Source organism: Melanostigma gelatinosum (assembly GCF_949748355.1).
Source record: "Melanostigma gelatinosum genome assembly, chromosome: 8".
NCBI lineage: Eukaryota > Metazoa > Chordata > Actinopteri > Perciformes > Zoarcidae > Melanostigma > Melanostigma gelatinosum.
In genome coordinates this window covers 2841799-2862265 of record NC_136641.1, presented here as the reverse complement: position 1 = coordinate 2862265, position 20467 = coordinate 2841799, and the positions used below count along the sequence as shown (strand labels likewise).

At 43.8% G+C, this 20467-nt stretch overlaps 1 protein-coding gene across 4 annotated transcripts in view; it reads left to right on the top strand.

Annotated features, from left to right (window-relative positions):
* The first annotated feature begins 7269 nt into the window (after positions 1-7269).
* flna (filamin A, alpha (actin binding protein 280)) overlaps positions 7270-20467 on the top strand; it is a 47390-nt gene continuing 34192 nt past the window's right edge. For all 4 annotated transcript variants that reach the window (XM_079273791.1, XM_079273789.1, XM_079273790.1 and 1 more), the window contains exons 1-2: positions 7270-7386; positions 14352-14831. In XM_079273791.1, the coding sequence (XP_079129917.1) occupies positions 14462-14831 (370 nt within the window). In that variant the 5' untranslated portion in view covers positions 7270-7386; positions 14352-14461. The remainder of the gene's footprint in view (positions 7387-14351; positions 14832-20467) is intronic.

The window sequence follows — 20467 nt, the reverse complement described above, 5'->3', positions numbered from 1 at the left end:
GCAGCATTAGAGTTTATAAGCCAGGTCTCACAAACAGCGGGGGACATTTTCTTGGCCAATGAAGGGTCAGGCCTCAGGTTTTGGCTGGAGCTGGGGGTGTGGTCATTTGGGCAGATGACGCTCTGAGGAAGGGACATGGCTGCTTTTGTGTGAGGCGCATGTGAGGGACTCAGCCAGCCAGCAGGTGGCGCCAGACCCCAACACTGGTTAATTATTACATGGATTACATGCGATTTGCTTTTATGGGACATCTATAAATTACAGTACATTTGTCGTACCTATAGCTACGATCGCTGTTAAAGAAGTAGCAGAAACTGACACTTCATCCCTGTTGGCTGGTGTATGCCGTAATTCGTAGATACCCCACGTCATTTTTCCGTATGTTATTCACGTAATCTTGAAAGAGGCAGTATAAAGGCCGCTAAATCACTCACCTGGCGGGCGGGAGTGGATGGGTCCAACAAAGAACAATCAACAGTCTTAGAGCTAGGAGACCGCAGTTGGTTCCCCGTGTGAAACAACAAGTCAATGTTGATGTTTTTGTCTCGTAACGTGTACTTCAGTAACGGGACTTCCGTGTTTGTTTTTCTACCCAAATGATGATCTATTCCTAAACCTAACTAAATAGTTTTGTTGCCTAACCATACTTGACTTTCCAGAGAAGACAGAAGTATATTTTGAAAAGACAGTATGCATGTAACAAGCAGAAATTGTCGCGTGTTGCTTTCGTAAGACGCTCATACACAGCTTTAAATGAAGCTCAAGCGCAAGTTCAGTCAGGAAGACTCACTCAGGCTGTGTCTCTCTCTCTCCTTGTAATTACTCTATCAGCTGATTGGGGGCGTGCACTTTTAACTAACCAACCAGATTCTGCATTTATTTATAAGCCAATCACATCATTGCTGTCAAACTTTAAAAAGTGTTCTCCTCTCTGCTGCTGTCAGTTGTCATTTCAGCGTTAAGCAGATGCGACCCTCCTCCACCACAGTCACCTCCAGTCAGCATCACAGTCAGGCTCCTCATTCATCAGATTGCACCAACTCCTTTCACCACCACCACCACCACCAGTGTCTGGACTCCAGGGGGGATTAGGCCTGTTGGACCTCAGTATCCCTACCCTCGCTGATATTACTTCAGGATGGAGTCCAATCGCCAAAGATTTTGCACTTTTCATATTTGATGCTTGTATAATAAATCATTGTTAAATTATAAAACAAGCCCTCTTCATTTCACTGTTTGTATGGATCAGAGTGGTGTGTACATAAAAATGTATAACATAACGTGTATTAGTTCTGCTGTATATTTCTGCCACTTAATCACATAAAAACATGTTTGCGTGTGTGTGTGTGTGTGTGTGTGTGTGTGTGTGTGTGTGGGAGTATTTACCCCAACAAATAAGCCTCTGGTGATGTAACTTCAACAAGCTGCATAGAGATGATGTCACTGACCGACTGGACGAGCTCACAACCACAACGGCAAACATCTGGCTCTAATTATTACACACTGGTTCACACACATGCACAGAGATAGAATTTTCTTCATCCCCTCTCTTTATCTCCCTCTCGTCTATTTTTCTCCTCCTGTCCTCTGTCTTTGCTCCACGCTGCAGCCTCCTCTCTCACAAGAACCATGGCTACTTGTCACTTCAAATTTAGGGAGACTAAAGCTCGACATTTAAGGCGATGTTCTCATTCGCTGTCTTGCAGAGAGCTAGATGAGAAGATCGATGCACGCTCATGACTGTGCAGTGAATGAATGAACGTGAACATCCAGTGCACCGTAGTGGTCTTCTATTCAGTAACGACATGAGGCCAAATCATATTAAACATGATCGTGGATGTATCTCTAATACTCATGTGTACATGGGTTGGCCATGGAAGCAAAGACATACATAAACAAAAAAAGATTATGCGCCACTGAATATCAACCTGTGAAAAGTAATTCTACTACTGAATACATAATATAGATGAACCTCAATTCATAGCTTTGAAATATCTTAATCCGAAAACCATGCAATGTATCTGAATTCATGTGATTTGAATTCTCCTCTTTCAAACTTCTACAATGCTGCTGCAGGTTTGGCAATTTCAAAAACACTTATTATTTTTCAAATTCATTATTATTTTCAAATTATTATTATGTAGCAAATTGGGACTACAACCTATATTTCGTTGTGCAACCCTGTCATACAATGACAAATAAAAAACCTTGTAACTTGTAAATTCAAGTGACCAATATTTTCTTTAATTGGTAATTTTCTCAGTTTCTCAAACGGAATCATCACACATTATGCAAAATGCCTTTTTTCATGACTGACTGACTTTTTCCGTGTCCCACGGTTAGTCTAGAGACCCCCAAGGTGTGTGAGAAAAGACCCTTCTGTCTATTTGTCTCCTGATCCATCTATAACACATGTGTCAAACTCAAGGCCCATTGTATGTGGTCCGCGAATCCACCAGCAAAAAAATAAATAAATAAATAAAATAAAATTCTTTTTTTTTTGGAAAAATAATTAAAAGTTAGACTTGAAAATAAAAGTATCCCCATGGTCGAAATTATGAGATAGAAAGTTGTCTGTGTACCGACATTAAAACTATCACAACAGGTGGACAGGAGAGGCAACAGCCCGTAAAGCGGTTTTCCAACGATTGAAAAAGATCGACAAATAATCCCAAAATGTCCACGAAGAGAAAAATTGATGCAGAGGGAAGAAAATGTAATGAAAGATGTGAAAGTGAATACAAGTTTGTGCTTCAAGGAGAGAAACGTGTCTGTCTTCTGTGTTATGAGGCGTGTCGGTGATGAAGGATACAATTCACGTCGGCATTTTGACACCAAACACGGAGCTAAATTTAGCCTCCAAGAAAAACATCAAGTTGTCCAAGAATTAAAAGGCAGACTGCAATCACAGCAGAATATATTTACACAGCTACAGCCCAGTGCATGCTGAAGGTATGTGAGCAGAGCTCCGACCAGATACAGACTTTTACAAATGTCAGTTTGTGAAGAAACACCATCGCAGACCGAGTTGATGAACTAGCAGCAATCTAACAACACAGCTAGCTGAGAGACGAGCAGGTACTTGTGTTTGTAATGAACTGTTGATGAAAGCACAGACAACACGGATACATCATCTATCATGTTCATCAGACCTGACTCTCAGTGAGCAGCTCTTGGATGCAGCTGCATGCACAGGACGACGACAGGGAGGAACATTAGTGATGCAGAGAGGTGAACAAACAGCTTTGAACAAAGTTATTGGAATAACTTGTGTTTGATATTTGTCTTTGTTATTTTCTTTAATAGTTTGATCTTTGATAGAGTAATGTGGGTTTCTTAACCCTCAATTAAAATAACAGAAATGTGTTTAAATATCATTTTTCATTTATATAACTGCATGTACAATATGTTTACACTTGAATAAATAATAATCAAATGCAGAGAGTTATTTAACAATATGTTAGGAGAAGTTAGTTACACCGTCTTACAGTTACAACCGGCCCTTTGACGGCGACCGTGATGCTGATGTGGCCCAGAGTGGAGATGAGTTTGACACCCCTGATCTATAAGAACAGTGTGCAGGTCCATGTGCCATCCTATGGGCTTTGTGGTAACACAGTTCCACCTCCAGCAAGGTGACCATGGTTGTTATCTCCTCGCGATCGCAGACCTGTTCCCACAGAACGTACGAGCAAAGTGTGCTACTTATTCTGTTGTTGGCTGCAAGAACCAAGACAAAAGTCTTCATGCAACCCCTATCATCTGAGGATGTGAAGACCCCGTGGATCAACTTTATTCTGATGGAAATATGCCACACTGGTTACTGAAAATAAGATAAACAAAGTTGTCACTCATCTGGCAATATATGCTGTCCTACGTGTGTTGGTAAAGCTTAAGTGGTCAACTTTTGCTCATTTACTCTGGCTCTCTACACTTGGTAATGTTACTACCCCACTGGGTCCACGGCTCGTTTTGTTGTTCGTGCAAAACCTCACCTCAGTGAGTCCGCTTGCCGCAAGTTGGTTGACATGGAAGTTTATGCAAAAGTTAACCCGTTGCAATGGCGACGGTACACATGAACATGGCCACAGCTCCAACCATATTGCTTCATTAAGTCGAATGGCAATGTCCGTTGTACTCCTATTTATTTTATGTTGTTTTTTGCAGGTTAGCCTTTTGAACTTCGCATTAGCTTGTTGCGTGGTTAATTTGGAAGTTTCAATTGTAGGGCCACACGATGCAGCAACTTGAGAGAAAGTCAGAATATCCAACAAATTGTGTGAACGTTAAGCCTCATTTGAGGCCGAGTAAATAATGAGAGCGGTGGGTTGGATGTGTGTATCTATTTCATACTGCAGCGTAAACTCAGCGGGTTTTGAAGAAGGCCTCTTTGGTATGTGTGTGTGTTGCTGCTGTATTATGTGCATGAAGATTTACTTGGTAGACGTACCCTGCAGGTATATTTGTGAAAGACAGATTGTGTCAAACTGTGAGGACTTTTAGATACAATCATTCCTCTGCTTGTCAAAATTATGTAACTTTGATTCATGTTGCACCAGTCGCTAACTTGCTCATACCTGAAAGCTGTAGTGGCCAGCTCAGGAGGTAGAAATGAAATACATAGTATGGTATAAAAAAAGCAAGATTCAAGAAATACACATTTGCAATGGGTCACTTCACGGATCACAGAATGGTGTCCTATCATTTTGGTTTCCTTTGCAATCACCTTGAAATTAGTACTCTGATCACCACACACCCTGGCAGTGGTGGGCCGTCAGGGCCAGGAAGGCCTTCTCTGCTGGCCAAAACAGAATCACAAAGCTATATCTATTTTATAATTTAGTCATTTTTCTTAAATACACTACATGTATTATAATTTATAAAAATATTGTTCCCATTATCTTATGTTCTCATTGCACAGCTCCTGTCTTCCTCAGTTGCTCTGCTTCCAGTGCAGCTTGTTTTATCCAATCAGATCTCACCTCTGTGTCTCTAGGTAGAACAGAGCAGAGGCCTGCAGACTCACAAGTGCATCCATGTGCAGTTTAAGTGAATGGGGACGATATTGTTGATTGTCATAGTCTTCAACGAATCAGATATTTAGTTTGACATGTTGGGCGTATTCTTTGATGTGCCAGAGCCTGCTAGCTGGCCTATAACTATGTCAGCATTAATGGGCAGCTCAGTTTTCAGGTGCAGCTCTTGATTAGTCATGCTTTGTTGTCATATGAATATATGTGAGTGGTTCTTGTGAGTTTGTTGTTGTCATTGTGTTAATTATATTGATTTTGACTAGATACATTGTCCATTAATTATGAAGCATACCGTCAGGCATGGAGTTATTCTTTGTTAAGCGCGTTTAGCGTAGCCTCCCAGAACACACGCGGTGCCTCAGCTGTCTTTTGTTTTTGTTTTTTTTGTTTCGGGTTCAGAGGTCACAGCCCGTTGTCTCCTACGTGAGCGCAGTCCACCGAAAACATTATATTTCCCACAATTTAAGCTTCTGCATTTTCCAAATGTACTAGTATTATTCAAACGTATTGTTCGGTTCGTAAGCCTGCTACCGAATGGTTTAAAACGAATATGTGTATTGTTACACCCCTAGAAACAAATAAGCGTAGTTTGCATATTGAGGTTATTAGGAGGTGTTTCAGCTGCAGGACAGCACTGAAGGCCCAGGTATAAAATGCACGGCCCGCCACTGCACCCTGGTACATACATGCTGCTCCTCCATTCAAGACAAAATGTATCTGCTTGTACATGGTTGTCCCATAGAAGTTTTATTTTCTATGGCCCTGATAAAGCACGACAGTATAATGTTACACTGAATCTGTCATTTTTACAGATCATCTGAATGACCTGAAGCCCAGTCCCACCAGACTCTCCTCCCAGTACGAGAAACCATCAGAATAATGATATCTTATAGCTTGTTTGTTTGATCTGTACAAAAGTGTTCTGGTTTTATTGGTGGACTATGCAGTGACTACCGCTAGTCTCTGCTGTGATGCCTGACATGTTTATTGAATTCGTTGAACTTTGATTCTGAATCTACTTTGCTGTTGAGAGTTACATGAGAAGATTGATACTCTTATGATTGTGCCTGAATGTGAAACTAAAACAACTAAAGCTAGGCTGGTAACAGAAGAGACAGGCTCTGTTTTGTGTTAAAACATCTGTCTACCAGCACCTCTACATTTTGCTATGAAGTCAACAAGTCTCACGATCTCTCTGAAACACAGTTCAGGCTGTTATCCAAAATCTGGGACTATTCCTTTAAGGTTTCTAAAAAAAACACAATTACACTAAAAGTGAACTGAGAAATATAATATATTCAAAAGATGTTAATGTCTTCTTCAATCTATCACCCCTCCCTGTTCCCCTCCACTCTCACTTTAATCTCCCCACTCACTCCACCTCCCCCACAGCCTCCCCTCTTCCTCTTCCTCTCCCTCCGTCCTCCCACCAGACTGCTGAACTGTAAGCACACAGGGCACAGCAGAGGCCGAACATTCTTGTTTCCTGAGCCAATGCTCAGCTGGAGAGCACTCAAACACACACACACACATACACTCACACGATCCATCTATCTCTCGCTCTCTCTCACACAAACACACACACATACACTCTTCAGAGGTTAGTAGGGTTTAACAGAGAGAAACTCAGCTCCCCATATTCTCTACATGACATTACAGTCCATCACTAGTCTGAACAATAACATAACAGGAAAGAGAGGGCAGAGGTGTGGGGACCTACCTCTCTCTCTCTCTCTCTCCCTCACACATACACACACACGCACGCGCGCGCACACACTTACACGCACGCGTGTGCGCACACACACACACACACACACACACACACACTGGGTAAAATAGAAAGAAGATGGTAGAGATAGGGGCTCTGCACGGGCCGGTCACATCATACCTTTAAAATCCCGAAGGCGCGGTCATGACGTCACCCATGTTAAAAAAGAGGCACAGAGCAGAAAGAGAGAGAGAGAGAGAGAGAGAGAGTCACACCCCATCACCTCTTTTATTTTACCCGTTTACCAATTAAGGCTCTCGCGGTGGAGGACAGGGAGAGAGAAAGAGAGAAAGAGAGAGACTGAGGAGACAGAAAGAGCGAAAGAGCGGAGGGAACATCTCTTTTTTTTCTCCCCCTCTCTCTCCTTTACGCCACCAGCACAACCAATACACCCATTTCCCCCCACCGGGACTGCGCGTGGGGAGGGAGGTCCGGGACCTCGCTGCAGCAGCACACACATACCCATCGGCCACACACCGAACACACCCTCTGTGACCAAAGGGACGGCAGGCTGCTGCTGCGCGCACTGACTGAGCGGACCGGACAGAACACGCGTACCAGGAGATCACAGACTACAGTCCTCATGTAAGTTTAGTCCCGCTGCGGACTCGTTGCTGGGAGTGAGAGGGATGCTGCGCGTGACTTATCACTGTGGGAGATTGAATAGAATCTTGTGAATGGGTGTCTTCAGGTTGTCTGTCATGTATGAGTGTGTGTGACACACGTTATCCATAGCACTAACCTTCTAATGAAGCTCTCATGACTCCGCGGGTCACGGTGGGTTACCGTCTCTTTAATCACACATTTAACGGTGGGACAGTTTGACCCCGCGGTGGTCGGTCACAGGAGATGATGGAAAGCTGGATGGAAAGCGCCACGAGCTCATCCAGCCCTCCATCTCACTTCACACACATTAAGTTTGTTTATGGACTGTCACGCACGAGCCCGCTCCTCCGCGTGCACCTCACCCGCAGCAACAGCGGACCGAAGTATCTCTCCGGTGTTACAATTAGGGGCTCCGCACCAAATAAGGTAATACACTGACTGCACTGGAGCTTTTTACCGGAGGGGGGGGGGGGGGGGGGGGGGGTGGCCGCTGGCGCCCTCCACTGGCGGGCCGACGGTCCTCGTTCATGAGGTTTGAAAGTGCAGTAGCCTACGTCACTGCGGATCTTCACTCATACAAACTTGCTTTTATTGTTAACGCTCTTCTGCATAGCAGGTGAAGACTTTTAGACCCTCACATTTCGAAATCAATTTAGCTTTTTACACCTTCTCTATGAATTGTTTCTGATCGATCAAATGACGGAGCCATACTTTATTCAACACATTTCAAGTAAGACAACTTGTTGGAACTTCTAAAGAAGCATTCATGTTTAAAGATGTGTGTGTCTAGCCCTATGTATGTACTGTACACGTGTATATATGTACATAATAATATGGCACTTTTTTTATAAAGCACTTTTCAAAACAAGTTGCAAAGGGCTTTACATACATTTTTAAAAAAGCAATCAGTTATTTGAATATTATGACAAATGGTAATAAAACAACAGTAAAATCAATAAAAAGCTGAACACGATACATGTTGAGATGAAAATGATGACAAAGGTGCAGAACATATATTTGGTTATTTCATAAAGAAACCAGAGACTATATGTGTGTTTTATTCAGTATTTACTGTATGTTGTTTGTTTTCACTTATTTATTTCGACACAAATACTCTTTTTAATGTCAGTACGGCACATTGTTGCTTTATCTGGGTGGGGTGTGACTTCAGGACTTCAATCATCCAAAAAGATGGTAAAATATGTCATTCAGTAGAGGAGCAACTTCAAGAATCTGTGCCTATGGGACTGTTTATATAACTGGTGTTCTGAACTGATCATTGCACATTAATTCATTACACACCTTTCTTGCACACATTTACATTACAGTCCTGTCTCATCTTTTCCTTTATTTGTCCAGCTCACAGCTGTTTTTTTGTTATAGTGTATTGGGAGAAATGCAAAAAAACATAGTTAAATTCCTGTGCACACATACTACCAATGAAGCTGATTCTGAATCTGATCAGGTAAATCTAATAAGATACATTTTATGACTGTCATGAGTAAAACTGTCTCAATTGGAAATCGTGATGATATCTGCCCCCACATTCATCATTATCTTAACCCCAATGTTACTCCTCTCTTTCCATGTTCTTAAAACGGAAAGACTGTAACGTGCCTCTTTTATTCCCATGGTGAAGTTGATTCCAACCTTTTCTGGCATGGTTTCATGCTGTTTGGTCAGAACATTCCGATACACCCTTCGTCTAAAACACGGTTAAGAAAAATGTGTTTGAAGATTCTAGGCTTTGAATATTGAACATTTGACACTTCTTGGCCTACATTCACCCGACAAGTGCCACCAAAAGACACACACACACACACACACACACACACACACACACACACACACACACACACACCACACAGTATATTAAGGCAGAAGCCATAGCTTTACTGTAATCTGTGCATCTGACTTCTTTCTCTTTCCTCACATCACTCTATGTGTGCGTCTTGTGGTTAGTGGTGCTTCATGCAACGTTCATCTAACTTCCTTTGTTGAGCTCTGCTCTGCTCAGCTTGTGGCTGATCGGGTGTGGTGAGTGATGATGAGAAGGTTGTTGGCATTGCAGGCTGGTACTGTACTAATCGTAGTATCATTTACGGCTGGTTCTGTACTAATAGTTGATCATTGCAGGTTGGTACTGTACTAATCGTAGTATCATTGCAGGTTGGTACTGTACTAATCGTAGTATCATTGCAAGTTGGTTCTGTGCTAATAGTAGTATCTGCAGGCTGATGCTGTACTCATAGTAGCATCATTGCAGGCTGATGTACTAACAGTAGCATCATTGCAGGCTTGTACTGTACTAGAAGTATCATTGCAGGCTGATGCTGTATTAAAAGTGGCATTCCATGTTGTTTGTTCTTTAAAATAAGCACTATATTTTTCAGGCTATAGGTTCACAATTGCTGGTACACAATTCGGATACTCTGATGATGAAATGTATGTCCCGCAGACCCTCGCAAGTGTAACTGGCTTTAATGGAACTACTACGAAAGATGCTCAACAACAAAAATGACGCTTCCCGATCCGTACATCCTGCGCAAGAGCTACTGCACATGTGCATGGTAGGACTACACACACGTGGTTAAACCCTTGCGCACGCTATTTCTACCCTGATAATGCGACAATATTAATACATGTGTGTTGAAATCAGCAGGAGGAGAGCTAGTTAATGAGAGCTGTTAGCAGCACAATCCTGCTTGACTAATGGAGCTTACAGCGAACGTTACCGGAGGTTGCATTCAGCTACACTGTGATGCGTTCAAGCGCCATTCAGTGAAAACTAGTATTGAGCGAAGGTTAATGTAACGTTATCATGATGTGTTTTTGGTGAGAAACTTGAATAAATCTAGTTGTTTAAAGGAGATGTTTTTACAGCAATATGAAATATGAATATCAGAGAGAGAATTTCTCTGCATCGGCCAATGCAAAAGTCCAGCTTTCGGAATTGGTATCGGAAAGGAACAAATGGTACCGGAACATCTCTAAGTACAGCTAATCAATCAGGCAATTAAATGTAGTGTAGTAAAAAGTACAATATTTAATGTAGTGGAGTGCTATTGTAAAGAAATGTAAACAGAACATGTATACGCAAGTAAAGTACCACAAACCTGTACCTATATACTTAAAGAAATGTACTTAGTTAGTTTTATTTCCCTGTATATATGTGTGGACATTACGACTATTATTATGGATGTAAAGATCACTATTATTTTTGCAATTGGGGGGGTGGGCAAATAACAAGTGGGTACGTTTAGAAAAGCAGAAGTGCCAAGAGGACATGAAAAGAGTGCAATTTCCAAAACAGTGAGGAAAGAAAATGTAGCAGAGGAGCCAATTCAAAGACAGAAACTGGAAGGTGTAGTACTATAAATACTCACCAGAGGGAGCCAGATGACAAGCCAGAGAGGACAGCTTGGTCTTCAGATCCTGAGACATCTTAATGTGTCTTGGTCAGCTCCTTCTGTCCCCGCCCCCGTGTTTTGTCCCCTGTTTATTTGGCAAATTCCATTGAAACAATAGACCACAAGTGAATATCTCACCAGTTGTATCACTCTGACTGACTTTCTTGTGCTTTCTGAAATTCAGTATGAATTAAACCCACAGAGGATACCTCTAAACACGCCTGTTTCAATGTATCCATTCACTTAAGTCTTAAGTTCCTCACGTCAGCTTTCCAATAAATTCTGCTGCTGTTAATCTGCCCTGCCTTCCTGCTCTGCCACAATCGGCATCCACTGTCGTCATAACTTTTCCATTTTAATTCGGGCCAAAGCCTGTAAACTGTTGCAAGTATACATGTACGTAATGAAGGAAAATGACGCGCCTACAGGAACCAGAGCTGAATTACTCCAAACTATCGAAATGTATTGTTCTATTATTTTAAATAGCCCAGAGAACGTTGAAGCATGCTGGTGCCGGATTGTATCTGTGTGTGTGTTACAATGATAGGGCTCTTTTATTGGGGTGTCATTAAGCCTGGGGGCTCCAGGGTTGTTATGGGGTTGAGGGGCATTCTTAAGATTCTCCATTTACCAGACACACAGACACATGTACACACACAGGAAAAGCCCTCTTGGTGGCTCCAGGCCTCCTGTGGCTCCTGGCACTGAGCTCCTCGCTTAGTCAGACAAGCTGCAGAGTCACATCTCTCTTTCTGTCTTAACGACTGCTGTTCCATTACTCCCAGCACGAAATTTAGTTTTTTATCTCGTCATGTTAAAGGAGCACTCCAGCTCACAAAGTTGGGGGACTTGTGAATAATAGATTTAAAAAACAATGGTGAAAAGGGAAGCAGCAGAGGTCGGGATATCCTGACTTTAAGGCTGGATCCTACAATTCCCATAATGCAACTCCACGCCCTCAGTTTATAACAGGTTTTCTGTCAAATATTTGAATTCTCATGACAATCTGAGACAGCGAGACGGTGTTCTGAGACAACGCAAAGCAAACGTGAAGAATCTGCTGCATGAACATACGGAGACGAGAAGAAGACGAAGAGAGACTGAAGAGAAAGAACAGAAAGAACTGGAGCTCCTGATGAGCTCTGAGATCAGCCTGAGGCTGAGCTGTCACACACCACACACAGCCGATGAGCGTGTTGCTAGCTAGCTTAAGGCTAATGTTCGTACAGTCTGTACATCGGCTGTGGGGCAAATAAACGCAGACCGCACACGGCCCAGCGGTCAAATTTGTGCAAAAGCACACATTCAGAGTTTATAAAGGTCTCTTCAGAGCCACAGAGGACTTCACACAACTGTCTCCACAGGCTGAGCAAGCTGTCCCCCATAGCTATAAACTGAACAGCATGTGTAGAATGGGCTGAGCGTCCCTTCTAATCATTTTCCCAGGAGCTTTGTTGTATGACAACAGAACAGAAATGACAATGGGAACATGTGCAAGACATCTGGATGATAATATTTGCCACCTCATCTCTTTATCTCTATTTGTAGTCACTTCAGTTCATGAAACAACCCCCCCAGCCCCTCCTCCATTATATAGTGCACACTTGGAGTCTGATCTCATCTGGCTGTTTGGTCAGTAAGCTACAGTGAAGACAAACAGAGGAGGCGGGTAGACGCTGGTGTCTAGACACTGTAACCTCTGTAAAGATAAGGCTGCACACACTGTGACATGACACAAACACACACATGCACAGGGATGAAGGCTGACATTTACAGATAAGCACACTGTCCATGCTTGCAGACACAAACAAAGTTCTGCACAGGAAAGGAAAGTTGAACAGAGCTGCATGCAGACCAACAGACACAAACAAACATATCTGTGTGACCTTATTGGGGAGTCGCTGGTGCTCATATCCCACTGGATCTCTCAAATATTTATTCCTCTGCTCCCCGGGACTCATCAACATGAGCATTAGAAGAGCTAAACAGGGACCCTGAACATGGGGCCTTGATCTCTGTACGTCTGCCACAGTGTCACCTTGTTTATACCGGCTCAGGAAACAACCCCCTCTTCCTCCAATAGCCACAGCGGTACTGTGAAAAAAGATGGGATGAAGGAGGAAGAGGGATATGACTATCCCCAAATAATCAGGGATACGTCAGGGCTGGGAATTCTTTTCACTGCAGCTTCCTACAGAAGAATATTAGTGCCACGTGTGAAACATGTATTTGAGTTTAAAGTCAGAATTCCTTTTCAAGACCTGTGTGTCTCAGCAACACACTCTTGCCAGATCGGCACCAGTCTAGTGTTAACGTCAGCCAAACTGTGTCGAAATGTTAAGTTCTAGCAAACGAATTTAGGAAATAGAAATATTTCAGACCACGCCCACTTAGAGGACAGGCAGTGCAGCTGTAATTGTAATGCGTCACCTTTTATTATAGAGCATCTTATCAGACAAATCCCAATGTCCACACTCACAGACTCAGACGTTGGGGCGCGTTCCCGCTGACGGTTTGTGCTGTCCCTCTGTCAAATCAGCCAGTGCGTGGGGGCCCTTTCCATTTGCCTGAGGGAATTACCCACAATTCAGCTTTGTGACGTTAAAACACAGGGTTACTGGGGGCACAGAAACACTCCATTAACATTAAGGTATTAAAATGGTAGGCTACATATAAAAAACAACACATGAAATCAGATGAATACCTGGTTTATTTCATCAACCATTTTTGGTTTTAATTTAGTTTAGTGATGCTGCTTTTGACAAAAAAAAAGACCTCTCGTACATTCTGTAAGCCTGGATGACTTTCAAATCAGGCAGTTCAAAATGTCAAATAAAACCCCACAAGTGTACGTAACAGGTTTTGGCATTGTCGTGAAATGTCTCTGTGGGTGCTGTCCGCTTCTTCAGATATTTTTCAACCATTTATCAGTTGATGTCAGTTAGGTCCCTGAGGGTTCAGGACCTAAGGCCTTAGGGAGGGGGACATTGGGGTTGGGCCATGGAGCATTTTTGATGATCTCATAACTCAAATACATTTTCCACGTGGCCCTAATCGTCTTCCATAGAATCCATAGTCTGGTAGACAAAAACCTTTAAACACACTTTAAATATTTGTGAGCAGCAGGCTAAAATACATGACATCTCTACGTATGTTTATTTCATGGCTGTAAAGTTGGATTCATCACACCAATGTCCGATAAAATACAACTTTACTGTTGTGTTACTTCTTGGGTTGGGGAGTATGCGGATTGTGCTTTCTTACATCAGTGACTGCCATCTTTGAAGTTTCAGTTGGCCAGTGGGTCAGTCTCTTCTTAAAGTGGGAGTGCTGGACATGAAAAAGTGTCTCATTTTGTTGCAGCTGGCGCCTTACGCGAGCATGTCACGTGCACCTTCAGTTCTGTCCAACATGACTCCCTTTTCTGCTCTCCGGTGCCATAACCGCCTACTTTTCTTTGTAAAATCTCTGTCTCCGGGCTATAAGGCAGTCTCACTGAGTCCACTCCTCTCTTCTCGTTTGCTTTCCTCTCAGACAGACGAGCGACGAAGTGAGGGAGAGAAGGAGGGAGCGGCCACGCAGAGTCGAGCAGACTCCACCCAGAGTGGACGCCAGCGAACCAAGAGACAGCCGAGACCATAAAAATGAGTGGTTCACACCCCCGGCTCCACCAGAGCGCCGCGCCCGCTCCCAACGCTCTCGCCACGGACAAGGACGCAGAAATGCCCGCCACGGAGAAGGACCTGGCCGAGGATGCGCCGTGGAAGAAGATCCAGCAGAACACCTTCACCCGCTGGTGTAACGAGCACCTGAAATGCGTCAACAAGAGGCTCGGCAACTTGCAGACGGACCTCGGCGATGGGCTGCGGCTCATCGGGCTCCTGGAGGTCCTGTCCCAGAAGAAGATGTTCAGAAAGTACAACCAGAGGCCCACCTTTCGCCAGATGCAGCTGGAGAACGTGTCGGTGGCCCTGGAGTTCCTGGACAAGGAGAACATTAAGCTGGTGTCCATAGGTGAGTGAGAGACGTCTGCACACAGCGTGTGATGATCGAGTGCCTTTTTGGTTTGTAACACAGCTCCACCTTAATCCAGGTGGTCCCCTCTCTGGTTGTGCATACCAGTTAGGTTTTCTTGAAGAAATTAGCTCGAGTGGTGCTAAGCAGCAGCCAAGATTACAATGTCAAATAGGTGGTGACAATGGAGAGAAAAGTGCAAGTATGCATGCACGCAGGGTCGAATAAAGTTGAGCATGTTGCTGCCCAGTTAAAAAAAGAAAAGAAAAAAAAGTCTGCTTGTAAAGAAAGGGGTGAAAACACACTGGAGTCCAGTTGTCTCTGAACAAGTGTTAAATAAGCCGAGAGGAGAGTCGCCGGTGTCTGGGACAGTACTGGTGTGTTTTCAGGCGTTTCCCTGGAGTCCAGGGGCGTAGTGCTTTTGTCTCGGCTGTCCACATTTGAGGTGGGTTGTTTTTGGGAGGAGGGGGTCTGACTGTGCAGAGGGGGTTCCCGGGCTCTCTGTGTTCCCCTGCCGCCTGACAGAGCAGAGCAGGGCCGGTCCGAGGCAAACTTTGTGGGCCGGGATGTAACTCGGGCCTAGTGGGATAGTAGAGCTGATCACACACACACACACACACACACACACACACACACACACACACACACACACACACAGGGCTATTGTCTGTGCTCATGTCGTGCAGCGGGCTGTGGCTGGGTCTCCACAGCATTAGAGAGGTTGTGTCTCGTGCTCGGGGACACTGGGTTTAATGGGCTTTGCCTGCATGTAGCCTCGTACCTGCTCACAACACGGGGGTTTTACAGCGACTGCAAGTAAATTCAAGTATTTAGTTTTTCTGCTGAGCTGTAATACAAAACAAGGAGAACTTAGCCTTCCTGTGTTCATCTCTGACAGAATAGATCACCTCACTGCAGTGAATGAGTGGCTCTCAAAAGGGTGCTTTAATAGATTGGGTCCCAAATCTAATCTAGCTGTTAATTTGATTCATAGTTGAGATTTGCATAGAGTGGCGCTGTTCCCATACTCTTTTTCCTTCCCGATACCGAATCCGAAACCTGAAGATGTCAGATCGGCACTGTTCGTTGCACATGCAGCTCTCAGCAGAGATGGGAAAGAAGCGAGGCGGCTCACTCGTTAGCTACTTCAATCATCGATTTCAGAAGCGGCCATGGTTTTGTTTTCCGGAGCTGATGATGGAGGTAGCTAAGTAGTGAGCCATCTCTCTTCTTTCTCCTCGCTGGCGACAGTTGCACATGCTGTTGTACTGTTGTTCCTGTGTAGCGAAAATAAGCTGATGAATGAAGTGGTAACGTGATATCCGATCAGTGCATAGACTCACATACTCTCTACACCCGATCCAGTCATTTAGACTGTATAGGAGGCCTTTTTGATACTGGTATCGGAGCAACTCTACATCAGAGTGCCTAACCCGATCAGATGTTTTACCCTGTCCACACCTGGACAACAGGCCTCTCTCTGAGACGACACCTTTATCAACAGAGTCTGTGGTTGGAAGGAAAGGAAGAGGTTTGCGACCGAGTCGGTGTGAGTCAGACATGAGTGAGTCCCTGTCATCCCTCGCTGGGGAAATGTCTGGCTGACTTCACGGTTTCCACCGCACATGTTGCTGCTTCCTTCTACAGCCAACAGGTGAGGCCATGGCACTGTTCTTATCTCATGTCAAATACAATAGCACCCCAGACTTCATCCTAGCGGACAGGGAGAGGTGGAGCTGCTGAGGATGGATCACCTCATGGCTGGAGGGTGGTAGTAAGGTAGTATTCAGAACATTGTACTATTGTGAGCCATCCTACTCAGCACCGTCTGTCTGTGTCTCCAGCTGACTCACCCTCATCCTAACTGCTCCTGTTAAGTCATTTAATCTGAAGATGAGAGAGCAGCCCGAGCTCCTCTTTTACTTCCTCCTTTCATAGCAGAAAGTGGGCACACCCAGCCAGCAACCCTTACCACAAATTACAAAACTGCCATCACTGCTCAGCATTGATGCACGGGGTCCCTCCCTCTTTCTTCGGTCTGAAGCTCTCGCTGTCTCGCTCTTTTCTTTCAGCAGTTCGCTTTAAACCTTTCTGCCCTTTGTGGATCTTGATGTCCACACCTCTTTCATTTCTCCTTTGCTTGATACGCAACAGTACCCAGTTTTACACTGTCATCATGAGTTACTTTAGACACGCCAGTCATTTTCTCCATCCAAAAGGTCACAGTGGTGGAGTGTGGAACTGGACTAGGGGTGCAAAGAACAATCCTAAATAAATAATGGATTAGTCATTTATACTATAAAATGTCTAAAATTCCCAGAGCCTGAGGTGACCTCTTCAAACAATCCCAAACCCAACGTTTACAATTATGTAGAACAGTTTAGACAAGCTGAAACAAGCAAATGTTTTTGTACTTGATAATAAAAGACTAACTGTTGGTACGGTAAAAATGTGAAGCTGGCTGCAGTAGCTGGTTAGCTTAGCATAAAGACAAGAAAACGGTGAGATGGACATCTAGGATGGATCTGCCCTAAAGAAAAAGAAATCACTCTCGAGCTCACAAATTACTTTCTTGTATCTTGTTTGTTTAATCTATATAGAAATCCAAGTGTATAAACAACAGTTATGTACCAGGTTGCATGTGGAAGTTACTGCGCCCGACCAAAATATAGTCCACATACCCTCAGTAAAACAACAACTTGTGATTTTTACACTTTACCTGTTTCTTGGCTATATGCTAAGCTAATGCACAGACATGAGAGAGCTATCATTCTCCTGATCTAACGCTCTGAAAGAAAGCGAATAAACAAGTTTCCAAAAAAGTGAAAAAAAATTTAAATGATTAATTGAATCTCATAAAAGTTGGCGATTAATTGATTGACTTATCGATTAACAAACTGCCCAAAACTGGACTACTAAACTACTGTAACAGGATTTCTACTTAACCCTACACTTGCCAAACTCTTGTTAATTATTGTATGTGGTCTGCTCATAGACTGTGTATATAAGGAGTGATCGTAGTCACCGGGATGTCACCCATTTGTTTGTGGACTTTAGTTCTGAAGCCTCAGGTTCGCATGTTGGCCGTCGCCACCTTGTTTTTTGCAACCAGAAGTGACACAAGAGGGTGGAGCTAAGTACAACCGAACCCTGAGAGACCCATTTAGGCGACCAAAATGAGACTGAAAACACACTGAAAGGGTTAAAGTTATGAGAGGAAAACATGGACAACTCCCAGGCCAGACAACGCCGTGGAAGCGACCTGTCAATCACAAGGTAGTCCCGCCCTAAAGCAATTGAAGACTTGAAACAATTGATTGAGACCATAAACTCATGTTTACAATGTTTACTGAGGGAATACATCAAGAGAGAAGTAGAGTATTTTTCTCATAGACTTCTATACAACCAGAGGAGTTGCCCCCTGGTGGACAGTAGAGATAATGCAGGTTTTAAGGCACTTCAGCTGTGGCTTCACTTTTCAGAAAAGGAGGTTGCTGACTGCGTCACCAGCTTCAATCACAGTTACCCCACGTGTGTCATTAGCATCACTGAGATGAGGGATATTATTACTTGAAATGGATCCACAGTTGTTATCATGTTGAGTCTTTCAGCAGGCTGTGAAGATAGAAAAACCTCAACAGTTGCTAAACTCTGCTCTACCCTGCAGCATAGACTCTCCTCACTGTCCCAGCACAGACTTAAGCTCCGTGTTCACTGTAATGAGGTATCAACACACAAAAGGTAATCTCTCTCTCTTTCTCTGCCGTTTTGACAAAAGCCCACATGATCTGGCACCGGCAGCAGACTCATGATTACCGGTACTGATAAATCCAGGGCAGAACTCGCATGTCGTCGGCCAGGAACGCGGTGAAAGAGCCATAACTGGTGGAGATGGGAGAGTGGCTGTAGCACTGGTCAAACAGGCTGAGGCTCGCCATCATGTCTCATAATGTCACTATAAACTCTGCATGTGATTTGCATGCGTCTGTATATTTAATTTGTCGTGATAATTAGAAGGTTTATCTTTAAATCAGGAGTTCAAAGAGGATGCACATCTTGTGCGTGTCAGCTTATGTTCATATTCCACTGCTCATCACACCCATGTTTGGACCAATCATTTCACCTGGCATAAATCTGTTTATGGTGGAGTTTTAGCTTTAGCACACACTAGTTTATGTGTTATGGTTTTATTAATATAGTGAATCATACTAATTAGTTCATTCCCCTTCACTAAACTACTCCTTATCTCTACCTGACTGAGCTTGTGTGGAGTTCGTCGAAACAGTACGAACGGCAGCGATTGTGCCAAACTCTTCCTGTCATACATCCACACGGAGGGATGTGAAATAAACAGAGCTGTGGTGTAACTTTGTACCTGGCGGTTCTTTGCCTGGGAGCAGAGACATGCCGGTTGAGACAGACCTCTGTGTGGCAACGACCAGGCTGTCTCCTCCTGTTATATTACTGAAAGAATGAGATAAACAAGCTTACAGAAGAAGTTATCCTCGGGGGCTGAGTATGTGTAACTTTATAGAGATGAGATAATATAATCTTTCTCTTACAGTTGGAAAAATGGAATTCCTAAGCAATAAAACACATCCTTGACATCTCTATTTCAGTACAGTATTGAATGGTTTTGATGCTAAAATCTCGCCTGCTGTTTTCTGGCCCAACTTTCAGGTATTGCTGTGTAACTGCCACAGTTGAGTCAGTGGAAGTGTCTTACAGTTGCATTCTTTCTACTGGCCTTCAGGGGGCGACTCATCTGGTTGCAAAAAGAAGTCTGTCCACAACTTGACTGCTTGAGCTCGTATCGGTTTCAGGTACTTGTTTTTCTGAGGAGTTGGTGGAGACCAAAACGGAGTTAAAAGGAGAGTGGCTATTGGACTTATATTCATCAAGTCACTAGAAACACAACTCCAAATTGATGCTGATGTTGCTACGCGTATGTGTAAATAAGCCACTGTTTGTTAAAAAGTTCACCAGATAACTTTGTTAGGTGATGATATGACAACAATGTGTTTACAGCCTGTTTCTACTGCCCCTAGGTGGCCAAAACATCAATGCAGGTTTGACCTAGATGTAATTGACCCCTCGCTAAGTCCCGCCCTTCAAACGCAAACTGGCCAATCACAGCGTAGCATCGGCCAGCTTTGACCAGGGTCCGACTGAAGCAGCAGCAGGGGGCGAGGCTTAGCCAAGGGTCCATTACAGCAAGAATGCTAAAGCAACCCCCAAGAGTGCTACAATTGCATCATCAGATAATGATTGTAACTGTATCCACCCATTGGGGGAATCTAAACGGTCTGTCTACTGAGAGCCTGCTTGTGTTCGGGATGTCGTACAACATCAAATGTAATCAAACATTTCAAAAATGAGAAAAGGGACAGTGACGGTGGGCCAAAGGGCAGAGAGGAATGTTAGCCCGAGAGGGAGATAACGGAGAGTTTAGCCACTCGGTTGGGTCAAAACGGATCACTTCCTGCCAGCTCATTATCATTAGCATAACTTCCTGTCTGCACAGGCGAAAGGGAACTGGTCAAGTGGATACTGGGGATTAGCAGAGTGCGCATTCCCATTCAGTACAGTGGTATTCAGGCTATTGCATTACATCAGAGTTGGAAACATGCCCCCAC